Source organism: Triticum urartu, chromosome 5A, assembly GCF_056163025.1.
Source record: "Triticum urartu cultivar PI428250 chromosome 5A, HENAU_Tu73, whole genome shotgun sequence".
NCBI lineage: Eukaryota > Viridiplantae > Streptophyta > Magnoliopsida > Poales > Poaceae > Triticum > Triticum urartu.
This window is the reverse complement of record NC_141877.1, coordinates 446,641,331-446,665,849: the sequence shown is the minus strand read 5'-3', so window position 1 is coordinate 446,665,849 and position 24,519 is coordinate 446,641,331. Positions and strand designations below refer to the sequence as shown.

Sequence of the window (24,519 nt, the reverse complement as noted above, 5' to 3'; positions counted from 1 at the left end):
AAGATTCCTGCCAAGATGATGTGGTATGCTCCTATAATACCACGGTTGAAACGTTTGTTCCAAAACAAAGAGCATGCCCAGGTGATGCGATGGCACAGAGAAGACCGTAAGAAAGACGGAAAGTTGAGAGTACCCGCTGACGGGTCGCAGTGGAGAAAAATCGAAAGAAAGTACGGGAAGGAGTTTGCAGATGACGCAAGGAGCGTATGGTTTGGTCTAAGCGCAGATGGCATTAATCCTTTTGGAGAGCAGAGCAGCAACCATAGCACCTGGCCTGTGACTCTATGTTTGTATAACCTTCCTCCTTGGTTGTGCATGAAGCGGAAGTTCATTATAATGCCAGTGCTCATCCAAGGCCCTAAGCAACCTGGCAACGACATTGTTGTGTACCTAAAGCCATTAGTTGAAGAACTCTTACAACTATGGAATGGAACAGGTGTACGTGCGTGGGATGAGCACATGGAGGAAGAATTTGACCTAAAGGCGTTGCTATTCGTGACCATCAATGATTGGCCTGCTCTTAGTAACCTTTCAGGACAGACAAACAAGGGATACCGCGCATGCACGCACTGTTTGGACGATACCGATAGTATATATTTGGCTAATTGTAAGAAGAATGTGTACCTGGGACATCGTCGATTTCTTCCGAGCAGGCATCCCGTAAGAAAGAAAGGCAAGCATTTCAAAGGTGAGGCGGATCACCGGACGAAGCCTCGCCACCGTACTGGTGCTGATGTACATGATATGGTCAAGGATTTGAAGGTGGTCTTTGGAAAGGGTCCTGGTGGACAACCTGTTCCGAATGACGCTGACGGACGCGCACCCATGTGGAAGAAGAAATCTATATTTTGGGACCTGCCCTATTGGAAATACCTAGAGGTCCGCTCCGCAATCGACGTGATGCACGTGACGAAGAATCTTTGTGTGACCCTGCTTGGCTTCTTGGGCGTGTATGGGAAGACAAAAGATACACCTGAGGCACGAGAGGACCAGCAACGTATGCATGGAAAAGACGACATACATCAGGGTCATACAAACTACGCTCTTACCAAAGAAGAGAAGGAAATCTTCTTTGAATGCCTGCTCAGTATTAAGGTACCGTCTGCCTTCTCGTCGAATATAAAGGGAATAATAAACATGGCAGAGAATAAAATTTCAAAACCTAAAGTCTCATGACTGCCACGTGATTATGACGCAACTGCTTTCGGTTGCATTGAGGGGGCTTCTACCGGAAAACGTTCGATTAGCCATTGTGAAGCTATGTGCATTTCTCAATGCAATCTCTCAGAAGGTAATCGATCCAGAAATCATACCAAGGTTAGAGAATGATTTCGTGCGATGTCTTGTCAGTTTCGAGTTGGTGTTCCCACCATCCTTCTTCAACATCATGACGCACGTCCTAGTTCACCTATGCGAAGAGATTAACATTTTGGGTCCTGTATTTCTACACAATATGTTCCCCTTTGAGAGGTTCATGGGAGTCTTAAAGAAATATGTTCATAACCGTGCTAGGCTAGAAGGAAGCATCTCCAAGGGCCGTCAAAATGAGGAGGTCATTGAGTTTTGTATTGACTTTATTCCTGACCTTAAGCCGATTGGTGTTCCTGAATCGCGGCATAAGGGCAGACTGGATGAAAAAGGCACGCTAGAAGGGGAACAAATAATATGTATGGACGGACATTCTCTCACTGAAGCACACTACACAGTTCTACAGAATTCTGCCTTGGTGGCTCCGTATATGGATGAACACAAGAATTTGCTACGCTCCAAACACCCGGAGCGGTCTGATGACTGGATTACACGTGAACAAATCAGGAGTTTCGCCAGCTGGTTGCAGACACGTACCATGCATGACACCTCTATTGAAGATGACCTGTACTTGTTGTCCCAGTTACCATCTTCGAATATAATGACTTTCAAAGGGTACGAGATAAATGGTAATACATTTTACACGATCGCCCAAGATAAGAAGAGCACCAACCAAAACAGTGGTGTCCGCTTTGATGCAGAAACCAAGACGGGAAAGGAAACATATTATGGTTATATACAGGACATATGGGAACTTGACTATCAACGTGGTTTGAAGGTCCCTTTGTTTCGGTGCAAATGGGTCAATATGACACGAGGCGGGGTAACGGAAGACCCGCAGTACGAAATGACAACAGTGGATCTCAACAATCTTGCGTATGCAGACGAACCATTCGTCCTAGCCAATGATGTGGCACCGGTTTTCTATGTGAAGGACATGTCTACCAAGCCAAGAAAAAAAAAGATAAGGAAGCGAATGCATCGTACGATGAGCCAAAGTGGCACATAGTTCTTTCTGGGAAGAGAAACATCATGGGAGTGGATGACATGACAGACAAGTCAGAAGATTATGAAAAGTTTGATGAAATTGCTCCATTCACAGTGAATATTGACCCGAGCATCCCGTTAAATGATGAAGATTTTCCATGGTTACGGCGCAAAGGGACACACGCGAAGAAAAAGTTTCACACCCAAAAATCTGGGATGTGATCGGCTTCACTATCATCACTTTCTTCTGTGTTTCACACCTAGAAAGGAATCTCTGTAATAGTGAGGGTAGTTAATTATGTGTTTTGGCATTTGAAACGCGAAGAAATTTTATGTGCAAACAAATTCTTTCATGCCTTTACTGATTTTTAAAGTTAAGTTATTCACAAACTAGTGATTCGCACTAATTTCAAATAATTCAAAATTTGAACTATTCAAATTTGAAAACTACGGGCACTAATAGAAAGTTTGTAATTTTTTGTACCTAAAGCAAAAATATTCACAAAGAAACTCTAAATACACAAAAAAAACAACTCAAAAATAAATAAAGCAAAAAAAATAAAAAAGCCCGCCTACTAGGCCAAAGCGGCCGGCATACGACTAGAAACCCAACCTGTTGTTGGGCCAGGATGCAGGCCCGTAAAGGCCCAGTAGGCCAACAGGGCAGCACAGAACATGTAGGCCCAGTAGGCCTGCTTTGGAGAGGAGCTCGAGAGAGCTACCGCACGGGGGTTTATAAACCAGTGCGGTCGCCCCTCGACTAGCGAGGTGGGACTAAACTTGCCGCACCGCACCTGCGCCAGCGCACGACCTTTAGTACCGGGTCGTGGCACCAACCGGTACTAAAGGGGGGCCTTTAGTACCGGTTGGAGCCACCAACCGGTACTAAAGGGGGTCGCTTCCCGCCACTTGGCCTGGCCAAAACAGGCCTTTAGTACCGGTTGGTGGCTCCAACCGGTACTAAAGGCCCCTCCTATATAAACAACACTTACGAAAATTTCACTTTCTCATCTGCTTCTTCTCCTCTGCACCGTCGCCCGCCGCGCCCCCGTACGTCTCCATCCCTCGTCACCGCCCCCGTCGCCGCCCCGTCCCCGTCGTCGCCGCCCCGTCGTCCCCGTCCCCGTCGTCCCCGTCGTCACCGCCGCCCCGTCCCGGCCCGTCCCGCGTCGTCCCCGTCCCCGTCGTCGCCGCCCCGTACGTCCCCGTCGTCGTCGCCGCCCCGGCCCGTACGTCCCCGTCCCCGTCATCGCCGCCCCGCCCCTGTCCCCGTCGTCGCCGCGCCCGTCGCCGTCCCCGTCGCCGCCCCCCGTCGCCTCTCGCCTCGCCGGTGAGCGCGCGCGCACACACACACACATACATTTTTTGTTTTTTAGTTATACAAATAGTTAGAAATTTTTCTGTTTTTTAGAAATTGTTAGAAATTTTTCTGTTTTTTAGAAATAGTTAGAAATGTTAGAATTGTTAGAATAGTTAGAAATGTTAGAATTGTTAGAATTGTTAGAATAGGTAGAAATGTTAGAATTGTTAGAAATTTTTCTGTTTTTCAGTTATAGAAATAGTTATAAAAAAGTTAGAATTGTTAGAAATTTTTCTGTTTTTTAGAAATTGTTAGAAATTTTTCTGTTTTTTGGAAATAGTTAGAAATGTTAGAATTGTTAGAATAGTTAGAATTGTTAGAAATTTTTCTGTTTTTTAGTTATAGAAATAGTTATAAAAAAGTTAGAATTGTTAGAAATTTTTCTGTTTTTTAGTTATAGAAATAGTTATAAAAAAGTTAGAAATTTTTCTTTTTTTAGTTCTAGAAATATTAGAAATGTTATAGAAATGTTAGTTATATAGAAATGTTAGAAATTTTAGTTATCAAAATCCAATCATTAAAAAAATGTTACTTTTTGCGGGCATATAGCTAGTATTTGTTCTCGACGATGCCCCGGCCCGCATCCTCGCCGTCGATCCGTCCGCGACGACGTCCGACTGACCCATGTCCGGGACTGGGCTCCGTCGGGCTGGCACTGGGAGGTGCTGCCTGGAGGGGCGCGCCGCTTGATGAGGAACCTGGCCCCGGGTCCCGTCGTCGCCCTGATCTCATTTGGTGGCGTTCGCGTGGGCCAGTTTCGGTGCGGAGGGAGCCGGCCCCGACGGAGGTGGTACGTCGCCGTGTCAGGGAGGAGGACGAGCACGTCCATCGCTATATGGTTGCGTTAGAGGGCGGCAGGTTCTCCAATACCTGGCAGTTTCTTCAGGGATCTCACTTCAGCTATGATCCTGTGAGGGTTCCTTCTCTTTGGGTGTCCACCGCCCGCGCCGCAGGAACCGCGAGTGTCCTAGATTCTTCTGTAGTATTCGATCTTTATTAGCTACCTAGCCAGTGATGTACTCGATATATAATATTCAAGACGATGTATTCGAGATTATATATTATTCGAGACGATGTATTCGAGATTATATCTATTATTCGAGACGATGTATTCGAGATTATATCTATTATTCGAGACGATGTAATTTGAATACTAAATTGTTTTATATTTCTTTTGGCATAGTTAAATAAAAGCTATGGCGGACAATACCAACAGAGAGGGAGAACAGACCATGTTCGGTATAATACGCGGGCCAGATGATGATCAAAATGAAGAAGATTACGACGGCTCCGAATTTCTAAACAATACCGGAGAGGGTGATATGATATTCGATCGCGACGACCGAATTGATGAAGTCATGAACTACGATTATGACAACACCGGAGAGGTATATATATTTATATAAGCAGGCATCTGGTGATCATCACATGTTTTAAATGAGTTGAAGATATATTAACGAATCGATCTTTCTTCTTTCAGCCATCCGGATCGAGCAAATCTTCAGGCAATAGGACGAAACGAGGCCCGAACAAAAAGTTGAAGGAGGGCGTAAAGTATAACATCGAGGCAATCAAACCTAATGGCGAACCATTAGCGCCTAAGAAGATTGCGGACAAGTTCGTTCGTCAGTGCGCAGTTCTTGTGAAGGACCAACTCCCGATCTCCCTTCAAGAATGGAGAGAGCCAGCAAAGCCACGTCCAGATCTTACTTTTGTCGATGACAGACAAAAAAGTCTGCTTTGGGATACTCTCATGGAACATTTCACCCTACCAGATCATTTCACAGAAGCAGATGTGCAGAAAGTCAAGGACGCTGCTCTTAGGAAGATGGCGGTTGCATTCAAGAATCACAAGAATCGTGAATGGGACAAGTACGTCAAGGGAGGAAGGAAGACTCCAGTATTCGAGGTAACACTAGAGAATCAAAGTGCTCATTGGGACGATTTCGTGAAATTCAAGGATTCAGAATTATCTAAGGAACGGTCAAGAATAAACAAGGCCAATGCCGCAAAAAAGGATAAGTTCCATAAGCTGGGGCCAGGTGGCTATGCGGTGGGAATGCCTAAGTGGGATAAGTCTGAGAAAGAGATGCTGGATGCAAGTGTCACTCTAGAAACATTGAGATGGCCCCCCAGGTGCAGGACTTGATTCTATGCGCATGGGGGGAGATGGACCCGAAGACAGGCAAAGTTTCCAAGAAGGCATGTCTGCACGGAGCCGAAGATAAGCTACTTGTTGCAATAGAAGAGGCTCGATCCGGGTTGTTCTAGCCCAACAAAGAGAACGACGAGCTTACGCGTGCCCTGGGAAATCCTGAACACCCGGGAAGAACACGAGGCATGGGCGCTATTCCGTGGTATGAGGGGTTTTCGGACTGGAACGCCGACTACAGAACCCGTGCGAGAAGGAAGATTGCGGAGGAGAAGCAGAGGAAGATGGAGGAGGGGAAGAGGAAGCTGGACTATGAACGCCTTCAAGGCCTAGAATCAGCGCACGCGGACTTGGTAGTCAAATTCCAGCGGCAGCAGGAGCCGATCGACTCACTTAGCCAGCAAAGGTGGTCTCAGCAGCTATAGCAGCTAGCGGATGATCCAGCATTGGATACCACCGCCCCATCCATGCCGAGAAGCAGCGTGGGTTCCGCCCCGTTTGACGCAATGCTGGATAGATACCCCGTGGATGACATCGCGGAGAACACTAACTGCGAGCTACACTTCAAAATTAAGAACATATCCTTGAAGGTGGCGGACGGTGTTGCTTATACAAATTCCCCCGATGCAACCTTCCATTGCAACCCGATTCCAACAGGCTATGCTCGTGTCGTGGTTGATGAGGTGGTGGACCAATATTCGGGGCTAGAGCTTGACATTCCTGGAGGTGACAAGGAGCACACACTCGGAGATGCCAAACATCGTATCATCCTATGGAGAAAGGATTGCATCATCTTTCGAAGGCCACCGACACCGCGTCACCCGACTCCTCGTCGAAGTCTGCCACCGAGTCAGCAGACTCCCGCTCCTCCAAGTCCACCAACGCGTGAGGCCACTCCTCCTCCTCCAAGTCCGGCAAAGTGTCAGGCCACTCCTCCTCCAAGTCCGACACAGCATCAGACGTCCACTCCTCCTCCAAGTCCGGCACAACCTCAGGCCACTACAAGTCCGGCACAGCTTCAGGCCACTCCTCCTCGTCCAACTCAGCCACGTCAGCCGTCTCCGCCGCCTCAGTAATCGCAGAAGAGACACCCGGCAGCTATGGTGCATAGCGGTACGAGTCGAGGTCATAGTACAGGAAGTACAGGCGGAGGCAAGCGATATAAATATGGTCCAAACCTCACTACTCCTCTTCCCGAGAGGGCTTACGACAGGACCGAGGAGCAAACCAATGCCATAGTGCGGGCAGAAGTCGACGCCCATTTTGGACCGAAACCGCCACCGCCGCCAAGGGAGAAAGTGCATGTGGAAGTAGTTGACCACTTCATTCGTATGGCTCAACCACCAGCTCCTAAGCCTGTTGACACAGACTATGAGCGCCACATCAGGAATTTACATCGACAACGTCTACAGAAGAAGGCAAGCTCGAGCTCGAGCAAACAACAAGCAGCTGTCAAAAAATGCGGGAAAACCGTTGCCCAGCTGGGAGAACAGGCGGCGCAATCGATCCCCCCGCTTGTTGTGCCGCGAACAACACGTGACAGTACGCGCGCCCAATATTATTGTGGGCAAACAGTTTACGTTCCCGAGGTGGGCGATGTGGTAATAACCCAGGAGCATATAATGTAGGCTGAAACTGTCAACATCACTGTTGGACAACTCCTTGAGATCGAGGACATGCCTGTGCTTACAGAGGAGGAAATAAAACGGAAATATGCCCGGGGCCAACCTTTGGTCAAGCCAGAAGAGGTCAAGAAGCTCCCAACGAGAATGTATGAATTGCATCAATGGTACATGGACATTACCAAGAGATCCGATCGAGAGTCCCTCATGGTGCAAGTCAAGAAGGATCATTACTACCATCAGAAACCTGTGACCGTTGAGTATTCTGAACTGTTTCAGTTATACAATCAAGACGCACTCGACAAATCTATCGTCAGTTGCTATTGTCTGTAAGTGATTTCTTTCTGTAATTTAAGTCTCAAGCTAGCTGTAGTGATCTTTTTGATCAATCATTACCTGTAATTATCCTCACTATATTCTTTTCTGTGGTATTATGCAGGATGAAGATGTATGAAATGAGAAAGGGTGGACGCTATGGCATTGGGTTCATTGACCCAAACACCGTTAATGAATACACATGGAAAATAAACAAGCATCATGAAAAGCAGGTAGAGGACAGCATGCTAGAGTTCTTGAAGCGCCTCAAATACAATGAAGATATACTATTTCCTTACAACTTCCAGTGAGTCACACTTTCTTGTACTACAAATTCTCTGTTTTTGCCTACTAGCTAGCTACATGTTTTTGCTTACATATGCCCGCTTAATTAAGACATGCAAACGTGTGTGCATGCAGATTTCACTGGATCTTGTGTATCATTAAAGTTGACGCCGGAACAGTTGAAATACTGGACTCACTACTCAAAGCAAATAGTGACTATAACATCTTGTTTGGGATAGTCAACAGGTAATTTCAATCATTATTAACTATATATCTCGGCCTATTTAGTTCGTCATTTCATGATATGAACTATTTAATAACCCCTTTATTCATTTTCTTTGTCGGCGGGCAGGGCTTGGACAAGGTTCATCAGCATCACGGAAGGCGAATGGAAACGACGGCTGAAATGGTTTCGACCCAAGGTAAGTAATTAAGTAGTACTAGCTAGCTAGCTAGCTGCCATCTCTTTAATTATCATGCTTGATTAATTATTATCTGATCAAATTAAATTCCATTCTCGTAATAAAGGCCCTGAAGCAGGCGCATGGGACTGATTTGTGTGCATTCTGCGTTTACGAGAACATTCGCATGATGGCGTCCGAAAGGAGCAGATCTCAAAGACAGGAATGGGTACGCTTGTCAGAACACTATTCACAATTTTTACACCATTATCGATATCTAGTCACACAACTAATATACATGCATATTGATCTCCTTCTTAACAGTTCAAAGAGGTGCGGGACAAGTTCCTAGAAACGGAGCGCGTAGAAGAACTTCAAGAGGAAATAGCGGGATTTTTACTCGACCAGGTCATAAATCCGAAGGGAGAATACTATTACCCGCTACCGCCCCCATCGACCAGGTCATGAACCACTTCCAATTGTCATCGTGCTCCGAAGGCATCAATTAGGCTAATGCCACTGGCTCCGAAGGCAACATGCATATGTAGGAGAAATTGTATATAGCTATACATGTGTGTATGTGTGAATTAATATGGTGGTTTGTGAGACATTGATGATATATATATATATGATTGGTTCTACTAGAAATTCTATTTATATATATATATATAACGTGTACAATGTGTAGTATCATAAAATACCAGCAAACGAAAAAGAATTAAAATGGAAAACACAAAATTAAATAAAAAAGAAATCATAAAACCAAAAAAACCCCAAACATTACCAACCGGTACTAAAGGGCTCCTGGCCCCCGGAGCTGGCTCGTGCCACGTGGTTGCCCTTTAACACCGGTTCGTGCTGAACCGATATTAAAGGGGGGGGGGGGCTTTAGTGACCATACTTCAGTGCCGGTTATGGAACCGGCACTAAAGGGCCTTACGAACCGGTGCTATTGTCCGGTTCTGCACTAGTGTACCTAGCACCTAGCTAGTTTAGCCGTACTTACCACCACCTAATTCTAGCAGCTTATTTAACAAAATGTCCTGTAATGCCGTACTACGCCGTGTTGCTGGCAGCCTGGAGCCCTAGATGTTGACTCAGACAATGATTCTGATCCATCCGGCCGATGCAAGATCGTTTTCATGTTAATAGAGTCGGGGCCGTACGTTGAAATTTGTGGTTCAATCTCATGTCGTTTTTCGCTGCTCGATTTAACCCTTGACATTTCAGAAAGCTCTTGTATGTGTGCGGCACCCAGATGGCTACATCTATAAATGGCCTCTGCTTATAGGATTTCATCGTACAATTCGAGATGATAACAAGGTTTTTCCATGCAAAACAAGCCTCCAAATTAAGTGTATCTAGTAGTGCAATCATCTAGCCGTCATTATTGTGTCCATGATCAAGAGTGTAGTCTAATACCACATCCATTAGTCTAGTCTTAATCTGCACGTTCTGCTCCAAATCGTCTGTACGGAAGCACATCCCTGGTAATTAACCAAACAAACTAGGCTGCCTATGTAGATGTAGGGGAGCAAAAGGCGATTGATCTACCAGCAGACAGATTGCAGTGGCGTTCAAATCAGGGGCAAAAGCAGTGGCGGTGTCCCATAATCATCCCCTTTCACCTCGTTTCGAATCTGCATGCACTGAAACGAAGGTGGTTGGTTTCTCGGGTCTCACCCAGAAAGGATGGGCCATATTTGTCGTCCTCTCTCCCTTCAATTTTGCCTGGTTGATAGGCAGCGTACGCCCTGCCGCAGTGGCGCTCACCCATACATGCAATAAATCCGCAGTGTTGCCTGAATTATTGCTGGCCACCATATGCTCTATGATCTGTAGACTGTAGTTCATTTCAGGCAGGGATGAGGAGAGGAGTGTGGCTAAATGCAATGCTGGTAGCACATCTCGGCAGACAGGATTGGTGTAGGATAGGATCAGCTCTACTAGGTTATATTTTTCGCACATCAGGGAGCCCTGCTGGAATCCATCACATGTGCTGGAGATTACAGTGGTGAACGTGTGCTGTCTGTTGTGCCACAGTGTCAGCTACTGGAGTGCTAGCCTGTAAACATGATGAAAGAGATCGGCCGTGCCCTTTTTTTTACTTTAGTTTTCTTTAGTGTACAATTTCCCTTTACTTTGCCAGGGGTAGCTGATTTGCGAGAATAGGCCAATAGGGTGCTATCGTCGTGTTGCTCTTCATGCTCTTTGCCTCCGTTCACAAGATGGCCTGCATGGATCAGTTATTGCCAAAAACAAAAGTTGGTACTGGTAATGTTCGTTGGCGCGTTCCGAATGTGCGCAAGGAGCATCGCCAGATCCAGCCATGAACAGACGAAGTGAGGGTGAGGCCACACTGTCCAGATAACGAATTTGGAAACTTGCACCAGCAGTCTTTTTGGAAGTTGTTTCAGAAGACAGAAAACTCTCTGGTTGACGTGACAGATTAGCAGGCAAGGCAATGTGTTAAAAGAAAAGGCGGGGAAGACAGTAGACAGATCAGTGTTGTTGGCGCGGACTTAAAATCAAAGGTACAATGCCTTGTTTTAAAGAAAAAGAAAAATCAAGGTACAAAATTCAGAGAATTTCGACATTCCTAAATAAGTTACATATTTTTTTCACAAATCTGGGCTCCATGTAGTCCCTCATCCATTTCTAGTTTCCGCATCAATTCCCTCTCTTTTCTTTCTGCATCTGAAAGCCAGCACCTATGATGACCAGTTTCCTTTATCATCATATTGTGCCCTCAAGTTTGGACATACATTGGCAGTCTGCATCTTCTGTTGTGTTCTACTAGCAATATATGTGTTTATGTTTTTCTTTTTGAGAACATGTGAGACATATTTTAACATTTTTCAACTTGAGCAAGACGATGCACTATTATAGGTGAAGACCAGCTTAAAACCTATGTTACCAATTTTTACAATTTTTTTAGCTCGACGGCTATAGACTATGTTCAGCTGAATGTGATGTCATAGGTGATATCCCTCGGTGGAACACAATAAGGCTCTAGGGCAAGATTGGTTTCCGACAGAGTTCTATCAGATATTTCTGGATGATTTTATGCCCATATTTGCAGAACTATATAAATGGGAATTTTCTCTTGTATAAGTTAAACTTCTGCATTATCACCCTTATCCTTAAAAAAAGAGGCTATTAAAATTCAACAATTTCATCCTGTTTGTTTACTCAATGCCGGTTTCAAGTTTTTCACTGAAGTGGCAACCAACCGTGTTGTTGTGATTGCTCACAAGGTGGTGAGACCAACGTAGAATACTTTCATGCCTAGCCGAAAAATCCTAGAGGGGTTTGTAGTTTTACATGAAACCATCCACAAATTTCACTATGATAAACTTGATGGAGTTATCTTTAAGATGGGTTCGAAAAATCATAAGGTCAAATGGACATTTTTTTGCAACAAGCTGTCCACATTAAATGTTTCCCAACAAAATAGCGTCAATGGATTGATTCATTTATTAGTGGAGGCAACATTGGCATCAAGTTAAATAATGACATTGGTGTCATTTTTTCCATATGAGAAAAGGACTGTGTCGGGGTGATCCTCTGTCACCGATCCTTTATCATTGCATACCTTCTAGCCAGGGCCGGTCTTGAGATTTCCGAGGCCCGGGGCGAGACAACACAGAGGGGCCCTAAAGCCACATAAACATATGCATATTTTTTTGTTTATTTCAACTGCAAGTAAATATTCGGCAGACTATAATTTATGGTGCCTTGTCTTCTTGACTATTAAGAAACCGGGGTCACAAACATTCACAGTAAAAGTTGATCGATCTTGTCAATCTACCCTTGTACTGTATATATTTGTATTACTAGGTGAACTAGTAGCACTATCATGCCTACTAATTTTTTATCTTCCTATAGTTTTCACTAGTTGTTCTTGAACAACAACTAAAGCTAACTCCTTGGAGTTCCTAGCAGTAGAAATACTGTTTTATTTTTGCAGGGAATCCGTAGAGGACTTGTATCTGCTCTAAAAAAATGCCAACAACTCATGTGGGACTCAACTAACTCATATGCATATTTTTCCTCAATTATCAGATGGATTCTTTCTGGGTAGCATCTTGCTAATCACCACACAACATATGATACAAGAAATTAAGAGTATTGCTAATTAAATAAAAGTGCTAAGAAAGGCATGGAACAAGGTACCTGGATGGCTAGAAAAATTGAAATCGCAAGATTTTTCTGCTGCGTCACGAACAAAAGTCCAAGTTTCTGTTTTCTAATCCCAATCAATACAAGAAACTGGAGTGTGAGAAAGAGAGATGTACGAGGATAATCTTCAGGAAACGAACGATCTAACAAGAATAGAAAGAAAAAAAATTGTGTTGAAGAGAAGATTGATGGGAATCTGGAAACCGCATTACCTTCTTCCACTAATGGCGCCTAGCAGCCAAAAATTACAATTAGACGAGTGGGCGGGGCGCCGTCATTCATGGCATGGCTGATTTGTTGCCAATTGGGTAGAAAGAGTATTAAGCGGAGAAGACTGCACGGCGTGCTAATCCATCAATTAATTTTTGTTTCCTTTTGGAGAATCAATCGACCGCTAAACAATCACACGTATATAGGGAAACCAAATCAATCGGGGGCCCCTTCCTACCCGGGGGCCTGGGGCGGCCGCCCCCCCTGCCCCCCCTCAGGGCCGGCCCTGCTTCTAGCAATGCTTATCAGCCGAGCTAAGGAAGCAGGTCATGTGATGGGTCTTATTCTACATCTAGTGGATGGTGGACTATAGGTCCTGCAATATGCTGATGACAGTACCATCTTTATGGAACATGATAATGAGAAGGCCAAAAACATGAAATTGATTCTCTGTCTCTTCGAACTATTGCCTGGTGTAAAGATAACTTCCGCAAGAGTGAACTCTTCTACTTTAGACAAGCAAAAGAGGAAGGGGATTATTACAAACAACTCTTTGGTTGTGAGCCTGGCTCTTTTATATTCAAATATCTTCGTATTGCAATGCATTTCCTTAGACTTCTTAACAAGGAGTGTGGCAGATACCAAAGACCATCTTGAGAAGAAAACGGGTATGTTGGATAGTAAAGTTAAGAGGTAATATCATGAGTGGTGCTTAAACTTGTCACGAATGTTCACTTTGATGCCTGAACTTGAAAAATACGCAGAACTGGTTCTAGAACTTGCAGGGCTGGCCCTAAGATCTTAGAGGCCCTTGTGCGAGCTTCATCTAATGGGCCCCTATAATAGACGCAAAAATATCTTCTAATAAAGGATGTAGCACCGTCTTGAGATAAACAGACAAGGATCAAAGAATTGGAATCCAAAAATTATATGAATGAGCAATGGCTTCGGTGCTTACCTTGAATAGTGCCTGGACTTCACATCTCCACCGCCTGCCCTTCACCATGAACACGGCTCGGACGGCCATGCTGCAGGTTGCTGCTCTCGCGTCCCTGCCGTTGCAGGTCCGTCGGGGTCCCTTGGGGCTGTTTATAGAATGCAAGGAACCAAAGAAATTTATTGATTAACTTGGGGAATTGGGGCCTGGCCTCTTAGGAAGTCGGGGCAATCAATTTTTGGTAAAGAAGATGAAGAACGGGAGACTACCGAGGCGTAATTCAAGGAGCCAGCGAAGGAGAAGGGATTGATGTTTGTGCGTGACTTGTTTCCTTTTTGATAAATGGGCCAGGTCTGCTGCTCTTCTGCACTAGTATATTTTTCCAGAAATATATACATTGTATATAGCATATAGGTGCACAGCGTATGGGCCCCTGCTGAGGCTGGGCCCTAGGTGGTCGCACTCCTCGCCATGGCCTAGGGCCGGCCCTGAGAACTTGGCACGAGCGTGCAAATACGGTGCTAGTCTAATCCGCAGACGTATAATGTGCTGACGTGGCAATTTTGATTAGCATGCACAGATTGCTATATATATACCTTTATGACTAGTGGGCCCCACATGTCAGCACAGAGGAATTATAATGTAAAAAATTGCAACCGCTATGACTCGAAATGTGGGGCTGGCAAAGGTCTGCCCGGGCCACAATGCTATACAATTTTGCATGACCAATAACGATAACATGGTTAATGTCTTGTGTAGGAACACGTTCATCGCTTTTAAATGGGTTGCAGTCAATGCAGCCCATTCGCACATATTATATATTTTTTTAGAAATTTGTAAAAAAGTTTGTAAACTAATATCACATTAAATAAATTTTGAGTTTTTGCGTCTTACAAATTTTATACGTAAAAATAAAATAATTTATTTCAAAAATGTTAATTTAGTTTGTAAAGTACTCATTATTTAGACGTGGATCATATCGAAAACATTTAGTATATACAAAACTATCAATTGTTTAGTAAATGTACAAAAATTATACCTCCTGGCTTATATTTAAATTGTACAAAATTATGGATGCAAACATTTTTATCAATATTAACTTGTGATAGCTTTCCCTCGTGGAAGATATTCTTAATTTCCCTATAACCTAAATTTAGTCACATGTATATATTTACAAAACTTGAAATATGAAATAATCATGAATATTTTTAAATTGCACAAAATACTTAAATGACAATATTATGAATTATAAAAATGTGCACATGATTATTCAAATATTTTGTATAACTAAAACAATAATTATTAGTTGTAATTTGGAAATATTTGTATCATTGATACAATTATTTTTATAGTAATAAATATTATTTTATTTATATAATTTTCTCAAAAATAAGATGTCAAAGCTTTTTAAAATTATTTAACATTTTATAAATGAATTACTTTTTGTATGTATAATATTTTTAACAAATGAATGTTTTGATTTTATATTTCTTACTGTCATTATAATTTACGTACATTTTTAAGATGATAATTTACGTACATTTCAGAAATTCTAAAAATAAAAAAAGCTTTCACGTGCAACATGGGCCGCGTAGACAGCAACCCATTTAAAGCACACTAGTGTGTTCCTTTATAATATAGAGCGTCATTATCCTTAGTTGACAAGAAAATCTAAGTGGTGCATTGGTTAGGATAAGCGTTAGCTAGCTTGACTTAGTAGTCATGTCTTTGTCTGTTTTTATGGCTTATTTCCCTTTATTCTGACATGTAGGCCTCCCTGGTCACGGAGACATACATAATGCTAATCAAAATACGGTGCAACGTCAGCACATTATATTTGCATGCTCGTGCCAAGTTATAGAACCAGTTCGGTGTATTTTTCAAGTTTAGACACTAAAGTGAACATTGGTGACAAGTTTAACCACCAATGATGATATTACCTCTAAAGTTAATGTGTCATATGACAAGGCTTACCTTGACAAATGTCGTTCTCACGAGTCTACCTATGTTCATGTTATCCTTCTTTGAAATACCCAAATGAGTAAGGAAAATGTTTGATTGCACATATCCAGCCTTTTTGGCAATCTGATTACCTCATAAGATGGAATGGCATATGTCGTCTGAAAGACCACTGGGTCTCAGGGAGGAACTTGAGACTAAGAATAAGTGCTTGTTGAGAAAATGGCTTTACAAGTTACTTAAGGAGGATGGTGTATGACATGTTCTGGTTAGAAATAATTACCTATAATCTAAAGCCATCTATGGGGTGCTGCCAAACTCAATGATTCACATTTTTTGGAAAGATTTCGCTAAGGGTGAAAAAGGCTTTATTCGCCGAGGAACCTTTGTGATAGCCAATGGCTTATCCACTAGGTTTTTGGAATACAGATCGTGGGGATACCCCACTAGCTATCCAGTACTCACGGCTTTATCTCTTTTTAGCCATGCGCCCTTGAATATTTCTTTTTGGTAGCCTATAACCAATGATAAATGGATCTAACATGTACATCTTGTCACAAGGTTGATCATGGTTAACCTAACAAATGAACCAGACACATTCCGTTTGAAATCGACACCTTCAGGTGTCTTCACAGGTTTTTTTGAAACGAGGCAAAAGACTTGTCATTTTCATTGATTAAGTAGGAGAGAATTGCCCGGTTAATTGACGGAAAACCGGGCTAAAACTTATACAGTCCAACCCACATAACATGGGTACCACCAGCCAACCTGGCCACCAACATGGGATCACAGAGGTACAAACAGATGCACAGAAACCATGACGGTGCATGCCAACAGAAGGCCAGGCGCGCGAACAACCGACATCTCCGACTCCGACGACGATCATTACAAGGGAAATATGACGGACTTGCGCCGACCGTGCCCTCCGTAACCGACCACCGAGCACCTGTCATCGTCACCGCATGGGCACACTCCATCGCAGCTCCGACTTCAAAGCAACCAAGCAACCAACGTAAGAGCACCTCGGACATACCGGGAAGATCCGACTACCGAAGCCCGAGCCGTGACCAAAGCTCCTCTCGACACCATCATCGTTGCCAAACAGAAATCAGCACCCTTGAAATGGCCGCCTCAGCAAACTACGCTGCAAAGATGCCGCAAATCACGCGGCGAAGATGCTGCCATCCACTGGTCTCCAGCTTGTGGCCGGCTTCAAGACGATGCCCCCAGGGAGGAAGAGGTGTCTTCAAAGTCAAATCTATGGACATGGATCTCATCAATAATGGCAAACCTTTCCATCACAAATACATTTGGAAGCTAAAAGTTTGCTAAAAATTAAAATTTCATGTGGTACCTTGACAAACAAATGATCCTACCCAAAGATAGCCTAAATTTTTTTTTTGCAAGGATGCAGAAAGTGTTGCTTTTGTGGTAATGAGGAGCCGATTCAACATCTATTTATTCAGTGCCCACTTGCCAAGCTATTATGGCACTCTGACCATATGGATTTTAATTTACCTCCACCACGAGTAGTATGATGAATATGTTTATAAACTGGTCAGTATGGGTTCATCCAAAGTTAAAGAGTCAATATGTGCGGGAGTTTGTGCTTTACTTTAGGCTATTTAGAACTCTCGTAATGATTGCATTTTCCGCTAAATAAATTTTCCAAGTGTCTATCACGGCTATCAAGGATCCATATGTGGTCCTTGCTCGCAAGGAGGATGGGTGAGCACCCATGGTTTTTGGGTGCAAACGGTGGGAGATGGCCTCACGGGATTTGCTCATCTGATCCGGTGCGCCGTATACTAGTTGGATTTGTGATGCATGAGGCTCATTAGTATAATTTATTTCACCCTTTGGGCATCCATTTGTGGCATTATTCCGTTGAAATATGTCGAACTTAGATGGTGTGAACTTTGTGACGATTAAATGTTTCAAATATTTATAAAATATTCACTATTTTTTTAAAAAATCTGAATATGATAACCATTTTTGTATTTGATAAAAACAATTGAATCTGATGAACATTTTTCAAATTTGATGATATTTTTAATTCAAGAACAACTTTTGTATTCCATGAATAATTTGTTGAAATGGAAGCTTTTTGTGGAATTTCATAATTTTTTGAATCTGATGAACAAATTTTCAATTCAACGAACAAGTTTTGAATTCAACAAACAATTTTTGAAATTGATGAATAAAACAATGTTCACAATTAAAATTGTGCATGAATTGAAAAGTAAGAATGCAGAGAAAAAGGAAAAGGAAAACAAAAATGAAATGTAAATAAATAACCAGAAAAAAGAAAGAAAAAACACAGGAAAAAACCTGCAATACCAGACACGTTATATCGGTGCATAGCGATTACTACTAGTGGGTGCCCCTATGTTTAGTTGGGCCGGCACGATATATCTCTGCATACCGATTAATAGTGGATGCCCCTATGTCTCGCCGGCAGCGAGACGTAGGGAAGGCTCGCCTGTAGCCGAGCGCAAGATGAAGTGTCCGGTGCACCCGCACTTGTGGTGCTACCGGTGCACCGGATGCAATAGAATGTTTTAAAAATTCTTTAAAAAATCTAGCACATTAACGCAACATCAATTTATGATGTCACCAAATTTCGTGTAAAAATTTGAAATATTTTTTGAGATACAAAAATGACAAATTTGACATCAGTGTGATAATGGGCCATATCTAAAGCCCAAGTTATGTTATGTACTATTCAGTATTGAATTTTTCATTTTTGTTTCTCAAGTTATGTTTCAAATTTTGACTTGAAATTTTGTAACAACGTACATTGATGTTGTATCAGTGTGTTAAATTGTTTTTAGAATTTTTTGAACATTTTGAAAGCACAATGTGAGATCGGTGCACTGGTAGTACCACAAACTCCGGTGCACCAGATATTTCCTCCAAGATGGACTGTCCAGGTGTGCGTGAGGCCACATGGCACAACTTTTTTTTTGACTTTTCCTTCTTCAATTTATTTTTTACTTTATTTATAGTTCCAAATAATCTTAATATACATTACAGAAAATGTTAAATGTGTAAAAAAATGTTAATCGAGCATGTAAATGGATATATTTGTATAAAACAATGTTTCCATATATATGATAAATGTATACAATAAATATACAAAATTTATGAAAATTTTGATCATGTATTTAAAAAATGTTAATCAGTTATTTGATTGTCTAATCAAGTATTATAAGATTTTAATCAACCAGTTGAAAATGTTAAATGTGTAAAAAAAATCTATTTGTCATATATGCGAAAAATATATATAGAGAAATACAATGTGTACTAACAATATTTATCATCATGTAACTAAAACATGTTTAACGTGTATAAAATTTTTCCTGGTGTATACGAAACGTGTACAGCATACATTAAAATAAAAGTAGACATCAACTTTTTTAAAGTTCATTCTGTATTTAAAAAATGGAAAAACATGTATAAAAAGGTTCCATATGTATACCGGAATTGTACATTGTGCATGAAAAAATGTTTAGTGCCCTTATAAAAATATTCACTGTGTATCGAACTATGTTAAAATTGTATTACAAATTGTTAATCTTGTATTTGAAGTTTTTGAAACCTGTATTAAATAATATATTTGTAATCATATACCAAAAGTATACAATTTTTATGGAAAAAGTAAATAAATCTCTATTTTTTATGAAAAATTTAGTAATGTTTTTTCAAACATGTTAAGCATGTATATAAAATATGTTTCTGCCGTATACAAAATTTTTTTGAATGCACATTAAAAAAATAGACTTGTGTTGAACAAAAAAGAAACCCATAAAAGTCGACAAATAAACAAAGTAACACAATAAAAGCCAAAAAGAAAAACAAAGAAAATAAAGAAAAGAAACCCCATGGATACTAATGCAAATGAATGGAAGCCGACAAAAACAAAGAAAACCAATCAAAAATGAAGAAAATAAGAAGCAAAAGAAACAAAGTAAACGATAAAGAAAAACATAGAAACAGAAAAAAAAAACCAAGAAAATCTTAAGAATACTGTAAATAAAACTAAAGAAAAAATATTGAAAACTGAAGAAAACCAATGAAAACAGTAACAAACCAAATTTAAAAGGAAAAAAATAAACCTCATGAAAACCATAAAGAATTCACAGAGAAAAGAAATAGCCATTAAAAAACTACAGAGAAAACACAGATGAAGAAAGAACAAAAAACCAGCAGGACAATACACCAAAAAAGTGAAAACCAAAGAAAACAGTAAAAGAACACACACACACAAAAAACCCAGTGAAAACTAGCCAAGTCCAACCAATAAGCAGCAAAGAAGAAAAAACCAACAAAACTACAATGAGCGAGCGAAGGAAAAACATGGAAACTAGCCAGTGAACGAGAAAAAAAAAGCAACAAAGCGATCCGGGTCTGTTACGATGGGGGAGAAAAACTCTTCTAGTGAGCCGAGCTAACATTTGGTATTAAGTGAGATATAGCTCTCGCGATCATAGGTGGTACGCGATTGCTCGCTACCTAGCGACCTACACGGGGTATAGGGATCCCGAGGGATACGGTCTTGTACTTCCAGTGTCCTTATTTCCAAAACACAAATGACACATATTTTGGCTAGTCCAGAACTTGTAGCCCAAGTGCTCTGTATAGGTGATGATGGTCCATGAAGTATGAACCATGATTCACAATTTAAAAAGAATACCCCCTCTATTTTTATTTGCACCGCATTTTGGTTTGTTTTGAGTCAAGTTTTGTAAATTTTGATCAAGTTTATAGAAAGTTTCTACAATACCAAATCAATACTTTCGGATGTATCAACGAATATATTTTCACACCATATTTATTTGTTGATGTAATTGTTTATATTATATTCTATAAATTTGGTGAATTTTTCTAAAGCTAATATGTGAGTAAATAAAAACAAAGGAGTAAAAATATGAACCATTGCACCGGCGGACAGTTGGTCACCTCGGTCTCATCGTTTGGACTGTTGCCTAGAGATGTCACCTCGGCATCGACGGCGTCGTCAGGAAATAATTTCGATGTCGACTTCATTGCCGTACGCTCACAATGTCCGGCACTATGGAACGAAAATGATCTCTGGAATATAGCATTGTTGAGCTCAGTCAAACATCGATATGATGCATGTATCTTGGAATGCCCGAAATACATAAACTGTTTCGTGGTAGCTTTGCCGCTCCCCCTGACAAGTCCATATACCAGTATAAAAACACCAAAACGATCTACGTATCCTCAGCAAGTCACCACCCGTCGCAGATTACGATGAGGAACCATACCATGTACTACGCGGCAGTGGTACTGGCGATCGTACTGGGCGCATCATCGCTGGCGAACGCGGCGGTGACCCTGCAGCAGAAGGACGTGCTGAGGGCCTTCATCGAATCGAGGGCCCAGAAGCGCGCCAGCGGGCCGGCGGAGCCGGACACGTGGGCCGACCCGGCCAGCAGCTTCCGCCACCTGCCCACCAAGTGCGACAGCCCGCCGGCGGGCACCAGGGAGGCCGACAGGATCGAGGCGCTGCCCGGCCAGCCCCCGCGCGTCAACTTCGACCAGTACTCCGGCTACGTCACGGTGAGCGAGGAGTACGGCCGCGCGCTCTTCTACTACTTCGTGGAGGCCCCCTACGAGGCCTCCTCCAAGCCGCTCGTGCTCTGGCTCAACGGCGGGCCCGGGTGCTCGTCGCTCGGCGCCGGCGCCATGGCGGAGCTCGGCCCGTTCCGTGTGAACCCCGACGGGAAGACCCTGAGCCGAAACAGGCATGCCTGGAACAATGGTGCGTGACCGGCGGACCCTCTCTTACAACCTCATGCACGCTGTGATCTCAGCTGATGGCTTGTGGTGTCGTGCAGTGGCGAATGTGATCTTCCTGGAGTCGCCGGCGGGCGTCGGGTTCTCCTACTCGAACGCTTCGGTGGAGAGCGGCGACGCGGGGACCGCGGTGGACGCCTACCTCTTCCTGCTCAACTGGCTGGAGAGGTTCCCCGAGTACAAGGGCCGCGACTTCTACATCGCCGGCGAGAGCTACAGCGGGCACTACGTCCCCCAGCTCGCCACCGTCATCGTCGCCCTCGCCGAATTCGGTCTCACAGACGTGAACCTCAAGGGCATCTTCGTAAGTTGCCTGATCATGTCCGCCGGCGTTGCGAGCTTTGATCTGACATAAAGGGTTTATTTCTGCAGGTTGGCAACCCGTACCTCGATGACTACATGAACACAAAGGGATCGTACGAGTTCTTGTGGAACCACGGAGTGATCTCGGACGAGGTGTGGGGCAACATCAGCGAGCACTGCAGCTTCGGGCGGTTCGAGGGCACAGCGTGCGGCGAGGCCAAGAAGTCGTTCAAAATCGGCGACATCGACCGATACAACATCTACGCCCCGGTCTGCATCGAGTCGCCGGACGGGAGCCTCCACTCCAGCAGCTACGTACGTACTACTACAAGAAACAAATATACTACATTCTTTCTCTTCTAGAAATCTCACCATCACTATTCACTAAGAAATTTGATCGATTGTAGTGCTGATTAGTTGGCTTCTGTGATTGAGACAGTTACCAGGCTATGATCCGTGCATCGGGGCCTACATCGCCGCCTACTTCAATAATCCTAAGGTGCAGAAGGCTATGCATGTTCGAACCAACACCAAGTGGTCAGAGTGCGCGTAAGTAACGCACCTGCTTATTTACCCTAGCATATATATTTCCAGCCGGATATTCACCCCCACCTTGTTCTGTCCACAGTAACTTGCACTGGACCGATGCCCCGGTTTCCATGGTGCCAACCCTTGCCTGGCTTGTCGACAACGGGTTAAGAGTCTGGCTGTACAGGTAAACATTTGCAGTACCTTCGAGACACCAAAGTAAGATTTTTTTTCCTGCCACTTATATCATAAAATCATCGCTAATTCGACGACAGCGGTGATATGGACGATGTGTGCCCGATTACCGCCACGAGGTACTCTGTCAAGGATCTCAATCTGGCAATCACAAAACCGTGGCGTCCATGGTACACCCCTGACAGCGAGGTAACAATATATGCAATAACCCTTAATCTAGGTCTTGTGATTGGATTGTGTGCTAACTGAATTATGGCCAAATATAGGTTGGAGGCTACGCTCAGCAATACGAGGGAGGGTTCACGTTTGCGTCGGTGCGAGGAGCTGGCCATATGGCCCCTAGCTTCCAGCCCAAGAGATCACTTGTTCTTTTCTACTCCTTCATGAAAGGTGTTCTGCCACCGGCGGTCTCAGTATGGCGCCCATGAGCATACACCGCCAGTCCTGGCGGTTCTATAAGTTTTCAACCGGCCGGGGAAACCGATTAGTCCAGCCGGATATTATTTTTACTAAGTGCGACATATAACGTCCCTGATGACATCTTGGAGTTCTTTGTAAGATGATTTATCCATCCACCTTGTGTATGTTGTCCAAAGGCCGTTAGACGCCGTTCTTCAACTCAATAATGTAATGCATTATGTCTTTTTGTGGGTGCATTATACTTTGCTTATCGTGGTTAAATAAAGTTTCAGAAGTTCATGCCCATCTGTCTGCTCAATGTCAGTTATGAGATACTGACTAAGGTTCTAGCCGACATGTTAGGTCTAATTATAAGCTCTATGGCTATTGATACCCAGACTGTCTTCATTAGAGGCAGGTACAATATGGAAGGAGTTTTGGTGCTTATTGAGATACATCTTTACCTAATAATAAAGGATGAAGGCTTTCATAGTTCTTCATCTGTCACATATTTATATTCGTTAGATTTTGTGTTAATGCAACCAGAAGAGCTAGCATTGGTGTTGGTCATAATTTAGGGTTCTCATATTAGTAAGCAGTCCCACCTCATCACGTCATGGTACAAAAAAGAGGTCCAGTCGCCGTACGTCTAATCTTTCCACGAGTTTTCCCCGATGTGTCCATCGCTCGGCTGGGCCTTTCCCTGGGCTTTGCACCTGCACTCCAGAAGGCCAACAAAGATCTCAAACCTAAACCGTGTCCGCGTGGGAAACTGCAAACAACCATGAACGTATGTAACAAAAGGAGAATAGGATTCCCTATAAAAAAAGAAGAATAGGACGAACGCAAGCAACGATCGGCATCACGAATTTTAGTTCCGCTAGCCGCCGATCATGACGACATAAACCACGGCCGGGGCTGCTCTAACTCCTAAGGAAAACCCGCTTCGCCTAGCAGTTGTCTCGCCGTTGTGCCGTCTTAAAGGAGCTTAGCGCCCCCCCCCCCCCCCCCCCCCCCCCCCCCCCCCGCGGCCTCCGACGCGATCTCCATGAGCCCGCACCTCCCTGACACCGTCAATGGAGACGGAAAGCTACATATCAGAACTCGACTCTCTACTCTCTTCGGCTCTCCCTGTCATCCTCTAGGCCCAACACGCTTGACAAGAAGATCGACCTGGCCGACACCGGCTCAGATGCGATGCAGAACAGCGGCGCACTAGCTAGACGTGGGCGGTGTGCACAACCTGTGTGGGAGGCGGCGTGCATGTTCCCAGGTTCCAGGCTCCCGGCTCCTGGCGAAGTCACAGACAACAGTTGACGGCGGAGGCATTGGCGTTGTACGTGTCGCCGGCTAGGTCGCTCCAGACCACGACTGTCTTTTGTGCTACTGCCTGCCTATGTTTGCTGCTGCTGAAGAGAAAAAGTGAGAGACTGCCTTTTGTGCTACTGCCTGCCTATGTTTGCTTCCTATGTGAGGTGCTGAAACCTTGTACGGGGAGCGAGATATGTGAGAAAAAGATCGATCTGCTCCCTGGTACATGCACAAAGCTGGCT

General features: G+C 43.5%; 1 protein-coding gene and 1 long non-coding RNA gene across 3 annotated transcripts; one reads left to right on the top strand and one right to left on the bottom strand.

The window, feature by feature from the left end:
• Nucleotides 1–12,824: 12,824 nt before the first annotated feature.
• LOC147971850 (uncharacterized) lies at nucleotides 12,825–14,118 on the bottom strand. 2 transcript variants are annotated; one of them, XR_015603344.1, is made up of 3 exons: nucleotides 14,029–14,118; nucleotides 13,781–13,907; nucleotides 12,825–13,659 (listed from the first exon to the last, which is right to left on the bottom strand). It is a non-coding gene; the product is annotated as an uncharacterized LOC147971850 (long non-coding RNA). The 2 variants fall into 2 exon arrangements; XR_015603343.1 differs by having other exon boundaries at nucleotides 12,825–13,907.
• Nucleotides 14,119–20,995: 6,877 nt separating this feature from the next.
• On the top strand, nucleotides 20,996–22,995 carry LOC125527116 (serine carboxypeptidase 1-like). The gene is made up of 7 exons (XM_087522868.1): nucleotides 20,996–21,506; nucleotides 21,583–21,845; nucleotides 21,914–22,159; nucleotides 22,284–22,393; nucleotides 22,473–22,559; nucleotides 22,648–22,756; nucleotides 22,834–22,995. Exons 1-7 carry the CDS (start codon nucleotides 20,996–20,998, stop codon nucleotides 22,993–22,995), a joined length of 1,488 nt encoding a protein of 495 aa, XP_087378994.1.
• Nucleotides 22,996–24,519: the final 1,524 nt, after the last annotated feature.

What these genes read in the sequence shown, in the direction of transcription:
- LOC125527116 (XM_087522868.1), top strand. Translation starts at nt 20,996, where the DNA reads ATGAGGAACCATACCATGTACTACGCGGCAGTGGTACTGGCGATCGTA. An exon ending in TGAACCTCAAGGGCATCTTC is followed by an intron (nt 21,846 to 21,913) that starts GTAAGTTGCCTG and finishes TTATTTCTGCAG; the next exon opens with GTTGGCAACCCGTACCTCGA. An exon ending in GGTACACCCCTGACAGCGAG is followed by an intron (nt 22,757 to 22,833) that starts GTAACAATATAT and finishes GGCCAAATATAG; the next exon opens with GTTGGAGGCTACGCTCAGCA.